Source organism: Caenorhabditis remanei, chromosome IV (assembly GCF_010183535.1).
Source record: "Caenorhabditis remanei strain PX506 chromosome IV, whole genome shotgun sequence".
NCBI classification, from domain to species: Eukaryota; Metazoa; Nematoda; class Chromadorea; order Rhabditida; family Rhabditidae; genus Caenorhabditis; species Caenorhabditis remanei.
Genome location: NC_071331.1, coordinates 8561917 through 8573982, shown reverse-complemented (window position 1 = coordinate 8573982; position 12066 = coordinate 8561917). Strand labels below are relative to the sequence as shown.

General features: G+C 35.0%; 4 protein-coding genes across 4 annotated transcripts; 1 reads left to right on the top strand and 3 right to left on the bottom strand.

The window, feature by feature from the left end:
• Positions 1–1759: 1759 nt before the first annotated feature.
• Positions 1760–2267, bottom strand: GCK72_012942 (uncharacterized protein; the record flags this gene model as incomplete). Its single annotated transcript, XM_053729519.1, has 2 exons — positions 1760–2150; positions 2197–2267. 2 exons carry the CDS (start codon positions 2265–2267, stop codon positions 1760–1762), a joined length of 462 nt encoding a protein of 153 aa, XP_053584291.1.
• A 437-nt stretch (positions 2268–2704) lies between these two features.
• On the bottom strand, positions 2705–3987 carry GCK72_012941 (uncharacterized protein; the record flags this gene model as incomplete). Its single annotated transcript, XM_053729518.1, has 3 exons — positions 2705–3325; positions 3370–3698; positions 3747–3987. The coding sequence occupies 3 exons, from the start codon at positions 3985–3987 to the stop codon at positions 2705–2707; spliced, it is 1191 nt and encodes a 396-aa protein (XP_053584290.1).
• Positions 3988–4020: 33 nt separating this feature from the next.
• GCK72_012940 (uncharacterized protein) lies at positions 4021–5508 on the bottom strand (the record flags this gene model as incomplete). The annotated part of the gene is made up of 5 exons (XM_053729517.1): positions 4021–4212; positions 4395–4547; positions 4594–4896; positions 5047–5297; positions 5355–5508. The coding sequence occupies 5 exons, from the start codon at positions 5506–5508 to the stop codon at positions 4021–4023; spliced, it is 1053 nt and encodes a 350-aa protein (XP_053584289.1).
• A 1692-nt stretch (positions 5509–7200) lies between these two features.
• Positions 7201–7783, top strand: GCK72_012939 (uncharacterized protein; the record flags this gene model as incomplete). Its single annotated transcript, XM_053729516.1, has 2 exons — positions 7201–7284; positions 7334–7783. Coding segments are annotated over 2 exons (534 nt in total), but the record flags the coding sequence as incomplete, so codon positions are not given.
• Between the last annotated feature and the right edge of the window lie 4283 nt (positions 7784–12066).

The window sequence follows — 12066 nt, the reverse complement described above, 5'->3', positions numbered from 1 at the left end:
ATTACCGGATCCACTGATACTTAGTTGGAAACTTGAGACAACAGAAATACACATTGACATTTTCGGTATAATTATCTCTTCTTGTTGGTATTGTGATAGTTAGTGATGTGATGTGATAGATTCTTTAAAGCTATTTTTTAAGCTGTGAGAATAACTATTAACCGCTTCCACCTTTTCATTCAAAGTACATAGAAAAAGTTATACGCGCACCGTGCATTGTAAAAAAATTAGTTTTAACTGATACCTCCAGTTTGAAACAGTCAAAATGAGGGAAAATAACTTTTGTTGGTTTCTCAAAAATGTTGATCAGAATTCGGTTTCACAGGTTCTTGAAATACAGTTTTTGAAAAATGGTTAGCTAATTCAATCTTATCATCCAGTAATTCTCATAACTGTCAGTACTGTCAGGAAAAGCAATTCGAAAACCCGAATGTCTGCTGGCTCAAAACATGGTTCGACTTGATTTTGAAAAAAAGACTTTACTGGAACCTTAAACGAGCATGTACTAAAACGTTGTTATATCTGACAGTTTCAACAACTTGTTGGAACATTGGTTTTTTTTTTAAATTTTTACTGGGCGTGATAACATAAAAACCACGCTCTAAACTTTTAAAATGTTGTCTGAAATTATGGCAGATCGACAGAGATATTTCTTCAATAGTACGCTACTGTTTCGAGAAACACGTTGAAGCAGAGCTTCAACAATGCCCAATGATCCGTCGTGTGTGTGTTATGAATTGAAATACATACAAGATGTAATAGTTTCTCAAAAAAATATATACTCAAGGCAACTTTTTGAAACATTGTAAACTACTTATGTGACTTTTGTGTTAGAATAGATCCGAAGAAAGTCAGAACATTGGTGGTTTTTAGTTTTATTAGATCCTCAAAAGATGGCCAAAGTCGTTATCTACTCTTCATTTTGTTAATAAATTGCAAACAAAATTTTTACAAGTTAAAACAATTGCAAAAAAACGAATTAAAAGCGAAAATGATTTCAGTCTGAAACAGTTTAAAAATATGTTGCAACCGCGCGCTGTTGTAATTCCATTGGCTGGAAACTCAAAAAATTGTCTTGAACCAACAGAATAAACCTTCCCACTGACAAAATTCGGTCAAACTCATGCAGAAGCGAATGTCAAAAAGTACAGTACCAAAAATGGTAAAACGTGTTCACATAAGATCACTACATTTAGACCCAAAAGACCATAACGAGTATCTGAAACAGTAAGTCTATATCATAACAAAAGAACGTGTCAAAATCTGAAACACAATATTTCGATCACGTAACATCTTTCCTTTTTCAATATCACACATATTCTTAACTTCCGTTTCGTTTTCCAGGAAATTCCATTGGATTGCACCTGGATTATCCTGATATCAAAGCACAAACTTTTATGGACAGGAAATCAAAAAAATGGAGCACAAAAACATTCAAAAAACTTTTGAAGATTTCTCACGTCCACATTTTTTTTGCATCTCTCAAAGAGCAAAGTACAGAGAGTGGGGGGGTACATAAAGATCAAATAATGTGTTGTGTTTTCAATTGAAATATCTTTTTGCGCGCATTGAGAGAATGCACGTTATGCAAAGAAAAGCGACTGGAAGCAATCGAAAGATCAATTATATAATGTACGGGAAGCAGAGCAAAGATTGTTCCGTTTCAATTTGAGGGGACGGAGATTCCATTCTACACAGAGTGAGTCGGTAAATAGAGGAAACAATGTGTGGAACGTAGCGAAGATTTGAAATATTTTTTTTAGTCAACAGCTAGAGTCGGTTCGGATGGTCCTATGTTAAATTTCAACAGCTTCCTATACTTTTCAACAATTACTTCGAGTAGAATCGGACAAATAGATGATTCAGGTTTTCCGATAAGACCTTCCAGTAACGCTAATAGACCAACGCTTTCTTCAGCTTTCTGGGTAAATCCGAATGATGAACATTTTTCTTCTTCATTTAATGCAATTCCAATTAGATAAAGAACCTTATGGAAAAGACGATCGCTTGAAAAACGACTTCTACGAGTAGTTCGGTCTATCACAATACGAAAGACATGAATCAGGATACCAGATTTCAAAAGCATTGGTATTTGTTCGAAAAATGGGAGGAAATCAGGAAGAACAGGAGGAGCGCAAGCACGAATATTTCTGAATGCGAAGACAGTTATTATACGGAAAAAATGATCAAACTCACTTGTTTAGATTCTCACGTACACGAGCTTGACTTTGTTCTGCTGCCAATTGATCACTTTTCGAATAGTGCATGAAAAAAGGGGAGTAAACAGGAAGACTAGATTCTTTGCAGTGAAACTGCCCAGCTGAAGTTGACAACGGATTTCGGAAATCAGCGACTTGGTTAACGACATCATGAAGTGAAATACGTTTTGAGTTGATATCATTAGATACCTTCTGTTGAATCTAAAGCAAAACCAATTCTTTGGAAATATACGTATCGTTTCTCCCGACTATTTTTTTCGACTGCCACACAAACAAGAATTTGAAATACTAAACCAATAACCAACTAAGAACCTATGGGAGCCCTCCAAAAATTGCTAAAATCATCAACTTACTTGGCTGAAAGTATGAGAGCCAGTGCACAGAATATGAATGACTTCCCGTTTCACTCTATCGAAAGGATTCGTTTTACCAACACCGTGGGCGTACCGTTCACATAAAATCAAAATAAGACATTGGAAAAATTCTTAAGCGATAGTGACCATGGTCTTGCTAAGATCCTCTGATTCAGGTTTGATTTGTGCAACAGTTGCTTCATCTTGTTCAAATTCGATAGTTGCCCATTTATCAAGCCCAAAGCGTTGAAGCAAGTGAATGATGAACTTCAATGGTGGCGTCATAGCAGCTCCAACTTGCATCATTAATATATCTCGATCAAACATCTCACTACGCCAAAATGGGGAAAAATAGTTGTGAATTTGATTTTCTAAAGAAAAGCCATTTCTTCTCCATAGTGACGCATTTGACTGAGCACATAGAACGAGGACTCTAAGACTCAACTCGTAGAGATTTGTGTCTTCGTTCGTTATTAGAATGGTCTTGATCTGTTCCTGAAGCTTGTTACCACGCTCATTTCTCATCAAAAACATTGCACGATTTTGAGCAGTGAATAGACCTGCGATAATTCGAACCACCGGTTGATGAATTGATGTTGCAGATTTCAATACATCAAAATGTGTAATTTTGCACGATTCTCCATTAACAGTTATTGTAACTTCTTTTGAATCATCGTCAGCCTTTGTGTAAACGGGTGGCATATTATTCATCAATTCCAAACACATCAATAGAACACGATTGTGAACTTCTTCCTATAAAAAGTTATATCATGAAACCTAGTACAAGACTTGCTTACATTCGTTTCCGCCCACGATACTGATAGAGAAATTGCATTTTTCAATCTTATAAGAATATGAAACGCCGTTTCCCACTCGGATTCCCAATTTTGATGTTCCACTGCTTGTAGCTTCACCTCATCCATTCCTTGTAAGCGTTGAAAAAAAACTAAGAAATCAGCAAACCCACTAACAAATCCATCGATTAACTCTCGGGTCCAATCCGTTTCGGAAGGAACTGAATTCAGAATATAATCTAAATCGCGTGCGATTTGAAGTGATCTTCTTAAATCAGCTGGGAATGATAGGCTCGTGAAGTCGAATCTCGCAATTTTCTCATCAGCATTCACTGAAAATATTAATTTTAGCTCCCAGTGATCGTCGAAGAGTATCTTACATTTAGTGTATTTATCAGTCTGCACACAAATTGCTTTTGAGATTACACTAAATGCGTCTTCTTCTGCTATTAATTTTCTGGCCAAACTTGGGACAGTCATAAACTGTACTGACAATTGTACTACAGATTCATATATTTCGTGATCGTCTTTGATAAAATCCTCATAAATCTCATTGTAGTGTTTCATGAAAGCTTTAGCAAAGCGAACTTTCTGATCGTAAATCATGAATACGGTTCTCATGAGTAACTGATGCAAGATACATCTTCCAGCTGTTCATATTTGGGTATCCTGCAGAAGAATATTTTCCAGCATTGTGAACGATGAATTTTCGATGGTCGATTCTTGTTGTTCAACAATCGTTGTTACTGAATTGAAAACCTCTGCTCCTTCATTTGCATCAATTTCGTTTCTCACACCTCCATCATCTTTGGAATCTTCCAAAACCACTTTTTGTAAGAACTTCTTCTTTAAAGGAAAGTTTGAATTGAGCAAGACCTCCCCAACAATTTCTCGCAGCGGCGCAGTAAATTCAAGTTTTTTATAGTGTGTTCAATTTTCAACATACGGAAAACGTCCATCTGGGTATTGAGCCAAGTTAAAAGTGATATAGAAAAATTTTGAAGGGCAAAGAGTGATGTATCCATGACTTTGAAACTGAGTGGTAAATGATGATCATCTTTTGCTCTTGTACAATCAGTTTTATTCCCCAGCTTCACCGCACTGCGGCCTTCTCGATCAACGATTGTTTCAACAAACATTGCCTGATCTTTAGTGCAGTACAGTTCTAACACTTTGAGAACCTGAAACCTTACTTTGAATTAAAGATCATCGCAATAGTTCACTCACAGATTCATATGAATGCGTTTCATTTTTGTACAAAACTGTTAAGCATTGCTGATTGTCAGTTGAGCTTTCTATCTCCAACTTTTCGAAAAAATCGGGTAGTTTGAGATCGTCATTGTGTGTAAGCATTGAAAGAGCAAAATGTAGAATAATTTCAATCAGTTGCTCACTGCGTTTTTTCAATTCTGGAGCTAGGGTAAATGTTTCATCGTCGTCTTTCTTTTTGTGGTTAGCACAAGCGTATCCTTCCAGCCACGCTTCCACATCGCCGCAATCACAGCAACCTGATCCGGATGAAGAGCGCATCTTGAAATATATAGAACTAAAATAACGTCAGACGCTCGAATGTAAAACACATACTAATCAGAAATCAAAACGGTGTTAGGCTGAATTTGATATGTGTTTCAAAAACGTATAAATAGCTAGAATAAAGTGTAAAAATGTAGAGCGTGTTACCTCATACTTGTGCGATTTGTGAATGGATACTTTGAAACATGGAAGACACATGACACATGTTTTATCTGTAGCACAATCCAGACAGGTATACGTCTCCTCTACGTTTTTGAAAACATGACCACAAATTTTGCCTGTTTTCGATGGATCTACTCCAGCAATTTCGTTCATTCCTCCCAAATCACTTTTTGTGTTACGAACATCTAACAAAAATGCACTGACGATAGGGGAGAACAATAATTGCCCTGAAGGGCCTAAAAACATTTTTCAATACCTTAACATTCGAGCATTACGATAACAGTACTACATACCAAGCAACTTCTCCTTAACACCCGTATTGTCCCATGGTATATCTTCATTTATTTCAAATACTTGTGGAACTTGAACAAGCCAGTGTTTGAATAGCAACTGGCGAACTTGGGCCCATTCCCCTTGTAAAACCGATTGAACCAAATCGACGATCATTCCGTGAGACGAGCTGAAATAAGCAGAAAAAGTGAAAAAGTGAGAAAGTTACTAAAGAATTGAAAAACTCAGTGAAAAATGATTCAGAGAACTACATCAAACGATATCTGCGACTATATGTATCAGCGTAAAGTAGTAAACAAGCGGACAGAAATATTGCTGTGGGAGGCAAAAATTATGACAGTGGACATCAAGAGGCGCTGAGGAGATGTGTTTGTTTCTCTCTTTTTTGCAAGTGTTTTCTCTCAGCAGATAAGATGCTCTCTAGGAAGAGTAAACTGAGGAACTGAGGAAATAGTGAAGAGTAAATAATTTCGATTTATTTCATAACAAAAAAGATATCGTTTTCATTGTCTTGCCGACAGGCAACAAGTTGTTTATCTGTTGGAAAGTCAGAAGAAAATGTACTTTTCTAACAATAAGTCTGTTTAAATTGATATGGGAAATCTTTTTACAACAGGAAGGGATGAATTAAAGAACATGTGGAAACAAAAAACGCAATCGAAAAAATTTCCAGGTACGGTGTAGGACCCATTTTACGCGGTACGGTGTAGGACCCATTTTACGCGGTACGGTGTGGGACCCATTTCAGAATTAACTTGGATGATTCTTTAAAAAGATACGGTACATAGTCTCCAAAATTGTCAAGTTTCAGCCTCAGCCAGCCGTGCCCGGTCCTATTTTTTGACCGGATTTTGTGAATTGTTTAAAGATTTTACATCAAAATAATCCAATTTCTTGATGCATAATTAGCTTTTGATTGAATCCTGAAGTGTAGTCAAAAATTTGACATTTTTTGAAAGAAATTTCAAAAAAATTTTGAATTTTAATGTCGAGCCGGTCCGAGAAAAATTACAATTTCACTCAGCTGGTTACACTCAAACTGGGAAACTAGATGAAATTAGTTATTAAAAAAAGTTATTTGAAACATGATTTTTTGTTTTAATGGATAGCTGATAGTAAACTCATCTCACTGTAAGCTTTGTTTTAGCATAAAATACGTTGTATGAAGAGGAGCAGTTCATAATATTTCATTTTTCCGGTTGAAGTTCCATAACATTTCCTAAGTAAATTTAGAGCCGATAATTCTGATTATTTCCATTTTCAAAAAGTAGCTTTACAGGGAATTGGTGGATACTTGATCTTATTATTGACAAAGTAGGTTCACTGCCATTATCAAAACTTTCTGAAACACAATTCTTTTCTGTTTCAATTCTAAAAAATTATCAATATCAATGTTTTGAATATTGCTTCTATTAGGATAACATTCTGATTTCGAATTGAGCAATCGTCAACACCTTAATTTTTGAATTTAAACTGATTTTTCCGAAACTCAATCTCCATTTCAATACGCGTATCAACTAATAACTTTTTGTAACCGTAATGTCGAATGATGTTTTCCTAATTCTCATGCAACTGTATTTTATCGGAACGCAACTTTTTCAATTGGTAATTGATGAAGCCAGATTAGCCTGTTTCTAGATTTTCCTAAGTTTTATTTCCCAATTTCAAGCACATTCCTGAAATACAAAACAAATCCTTCTACCGGAAAATGGTTGAATTGATTTCATTATTGCGTTATGACATATTTTTTTTCAGAACAAATACCTTTAGAATGTCTACTAAACAAAATGACGAATTCTTTCATTATTCTGGAACATATATAAGTTCCAGTGGAGAAGAGAAATACATTTAGAAGTCATGCTTTTCTACTTCCTATTTCTTTTTCCATTGGTTGCGTTAGGACAAAAAGACAAATCTAATGAATGTGTGACAGTGGGTTTTGTTGTTGTAATATTTGCATTTTTTACTCGAACTATTACAGAACCGCACCCTTTTCTCAAAATTGGATTCCATATTTCACCCGAATCCCTCAGAATACATCCTCCTACTTCTCGATATTTTCAATGCACAATACTGTCTACCTTCCAAATCCAACTGCCACACCACCCAACTTTATGGTGAAAGCTTGACAAGAAAAACACGTTGGCTTCATTACTTGATGGAGAAAATAGGCGGATGTATCCCTAGTAAAAAACACGATGAAATTTGGGAAAAGTGCTCCGGCAAACAGGACCAACAGAAAGAAAATAAAAATGAATTGCTGAATTCCTGTGAAAAGACTGCTAGTTGTTTTCTTGATTCATTGACTTATATACCTGAATGTAATGTTACAATTCTTATTTCATTGCCGATTGAACTTCGAAGTAGTTGTCATATCGGAAAAGTAGATCACGAATTAATGAAACTATACGGACTTCCAATTCTGTATTGATGCATTCTACTGTTGAAGTAATTGATGGATAATTGTTTAACCTCAAAATAAACTGCTTGTTGTTTTGTTTTTACTTGAAGATTCGAAAACTGGAACTCTCACAAAATAAATGGGATATGTCGAGTCCCAAGAATATTAAAGGTTATATTTTTTCAATTCACTTGGAAACCGTATAGATAGTTAACTTGTCAATGTTACCTTGTCATTTTTTTCAGATAAGTTCCAACAATTTTACAAAATTGGCTTCTGAAAGAAAAATAGAATGAATGAGATCGAAGTATAAATATTTTTAAACACAACTGAAAGCACAAGTTTCAAAACCGTCGATGTCGTTACTGATACACTGCCCGACATAAATATAGAGCCAGTTGTGATTGCTGACTATCACACAAAAATGATGATACTTCAAGACGTTTTCAGAACGACAGAATTGTACATTTGTGAACTCCGAAATGTTGCATGCAAAACATTTTAACTCTGCCTTTTTGTTTTTGGAAAAATCGAGAAAATGTAAAAAATGACTTCAATCTATCTAGCGCTCGAAATGGGGACTCCCATTTTGGAATCTTCGTCCAAAATTGAACTATGTAGGTTAATACATTTCTCTAACAATTTCAGTTAAAAAAATTGAGAAAAATCAGAATAACTGGAAATCAAATCAGCTGAAACGGATTAACTTGGTACATGTGTAACATGGCCATTAGAAATATGCTCGTGTCAGTCAGAGATTGTCTCATAAACACAAAAAGGTTTTCAGCACATTCAAAAAACGAGACATCTCAAAAGGTATTTTGACGCCAGAATGCATGGATGAGCTACATATGTGATGGTAGGTGGAATTAACTATAATTTTTTATAAGTAAACGGTTTTCCTAATAATATGAAACGGGAATTCTAATTTTCACTAAATAGTTTGACTTTTTCATCTGCTACGGCCGCCATGTAAAATTACCACTACCTTAAACAAAAAAATTTCGGATTCGTTAAATTCTCGAGAACGTTTCGATCAGTTTAATCATTTTTCACGGTCTAAAATATCAAAGTCCAAAATTTTCATTCAAGATTTTCCACCTGGTCCCTCACATTTCCAGACATTTCTCTCCCCATTCCAAATATTTCAAATCTTCGCTACGTTCCACACATTGTTTCCTCTATTTACCGACTCACTCTGTGTAGAATGGAATCTCCGTCCCCTCAAATTGAAACGGAACAATCTTTGCTCTGCTTCCCGTACATTATATAATTGATCTTTCGATTGCTTCCAGTCGCTTTTCTTTGCATAACGTGCATTCTCTCAATGCGCGCAAAAAGATATTTCAATTGAAAACACAACACATTATTTGATCTTTATGTACCCCCCCACTCTCTGTACTTTGCTCTTTGAGAGATGCAAAAAAAATGTGGACGTGAGAAATCTTCAAAAGTTTTTTGAATGTTTTTGTGCTCCATTTTTTTGATTTCCTGTCCATAAAAGTTTGTGCTTTGATATCAGGATAATCCAGGTGCAATCCAATGGAATTTCCTGGAAAACGAAACGGAAGTTAAGAATATGTGTGATATTGAAAAAGGAAAGATGTTACGTGATCGAAATATTGTGTTTCAGATTTTGACACGTTCTTTTGTTATGATATAGACTTACTGTTTCAGATACTCGTTATGGTCTTTTGGGTCTAAATGTAGTGATCTTATGTGAACACGTTTTACCATTTTTGGTACTGTACTTTTTGACATTCGCTTCTGCATGAGTTTGACCGAATTTTGTCAGTGGGAAGGTTTATTCTGTTGGTTCAAGACAATTTTTTGAGTTTCCAGCCAATGGAATTACAACAGCGCGCGGTTGCAACATATTTTTAAACTGTTTCAGACTGAAATCATTTTCGCTTTTAATTCGTTTTTTTGCAATTGTTTTAACTTGTAAAAATTTTGTTTGCAATTTATTAACAAAATGAAGAGTAGATAACGACTTTGGCCATCTTTTGAGGATCTAATAAAACTAAAAACCACCAATGTTCTGACTTTCTTCGGATCTATTCTAACACAAAAGTCACATAAGTAGTTTACAATGTTTCAAAAAGTTGCCTTGAGTATATATTTTTTTGAGAAACTATTACATCTTGTATGTATTTCAATTCATAACACACACACGACGGATCATTGGGCATTGTTGAAGCTCTGCTTCAACGTGTTTCTCGAAACAGTAGCGTACTATTGAAGAAATATCTCTGTCGATCTGCCATAATTTCAGACAACATTTTAAAAGTTTAGAGCGTGGTTTTTATGTTATCACGCCCAGTAAAAATTTAAAAAAAAAACCAATGTTCCAACAAGTTGTTGAAACTGTCAGATATAACAACGTTTTAGTACATGCTCGTTTAAGGTTCCAGTAAAGTCTTTTTTTCAAAATCAAGTCGAACCATGTTTTGAGCCAGCAGACATTCGGGTTTTCGAATTGCTTTTCCTGACAGTACTGACAGTTATGAGAATTACTGGATGATAAGATTGAATTAGCTAACCATTTTTCAAAAACTGTATTTCAAGAACCTGTGAAACCGAATTCTGATCAACATTTTTGAGAAACCAACAAAAGTTATTTTCCCTCATTTTGACTGTTTCAAACTGGAGGTATCAGTTAAAACTAATTTTTTTACAATGCACGGTGCGCGTATAACTTTTTCTATGTACTTTGAATGAAAAGGTGGAAGCGGTTAATAGTTATTCTCACAGCTTAAAAAATAGCTTTAAAGAATCTATCACATCACATCACTAACTATCACAATACCAACAAGAAGAGATAATTATACCGAAAATGTCAATGTGTATTTCTGTTGTCTCAAGTTTCCAACTAAGTATCAGTGGATCCGGTAATCAATTTCTCAATCACGAAACAGAAAAAAAATTTAAAAGATTATGCCAGTGTGACTTTAGGTTGGAAAACGCCGTCCAATCTGTTTTTCATTTTAAAAAAACGTTTTAGTTTGGAAAATAACCTTTTTCTTCTGGTCATTACAAATTCTTGAAGACTTTAAGATAATCTGAAAACTCCGTTTCACCTAGCGCTCGGAAAATCCCACTATTTTCCGGTCAGTTTGCAAATAGTTAATTTTTGTCGGCGAGTTGTCAAAATTTCACAGAGCCTGAAGACATAGCTGGGGACGCGATTTCCAAAGTTTCAAGAATATAGGTTTATTTCTAACCGTTTTGTGGCTATCCGGGACGCGCGGGACGTCCCATATTTCGAGCGCAAGTTTAATCACAGTGTCTTGCTAAACTCCAATTTTTTTCGTGTTTTATTAAAACTCAGTTGCGAAACAGATTTCAAAATCGATATTATCTAGGAGATCAAGAATTCTAATTTTTACCTATGTTTCAACTTACACATAATACTAAACTGACTTCTATATAAATGTTAGTAGGTTCTTTACTGTGACTACAAATTTGTTCTGTGAGGAATCAATTGAAATCATATTTTTGTGGTAGTGACATTTTACGTGTTCATCTTGAAACTGAAATTAAATGTTTGTTGATTCGAGTTTCACAAAAGAATCAATAACAAAACAGATAGTAATGTTAATTAGGTTACTATTAAAGAACTGTATTCCAAGAACTTTTGAAACCGGATTTTATAAGATTCTGATCAACATTTTTGAGAAATCAACAAAAATTATTTTCCTCATTTTGACTGTTTCAAACTGAAAGTATCAGTTAAAACTAATTTTTTTACAGTGCACGGTGCTCGTATAATTTTTTCTATGTAATTTGAATGAAAAGGTGGAAGCGGTTTGCAATTACTCTCATAGCTTAAAAAAATAGTTTTGAAGAATCTATCACATCATACACTAACTATACCAACGAAAAGAGATCATAATACCGAAAATGTCAATCAGTGTATTTCTTTGGCCACAAGTTTCCGACTAGATATCAGTGAATCCGATAATCAATATCTCAATCATGTAACAGGAAATAAATTAAAACGATAATGCCAGTGTGACGATTGTTTTCCAATCTGTTTTACATTTTCATAAAGTTTTAGTTTGGAAAATAACCTTTTTCTTCTGGTCATTACAAATTCTTGAAGACTTTAAGATAATCTGAAAACTCCGTTTCACCTAGCGCTCGGAAAATCCCACTATTTTCCGGTCAGTTTGCAAATAGTTAATTTTTGTCGGCGAGTTGTCAAAATTTCACAGAGCCTGAAGACATAGCTGGGAACGCGATTTCCAAAGTTTCAAGAATATAGGTTTATTTCTAACCGTTTTGTGGCTATCCGGGACGCGCGGGACGTC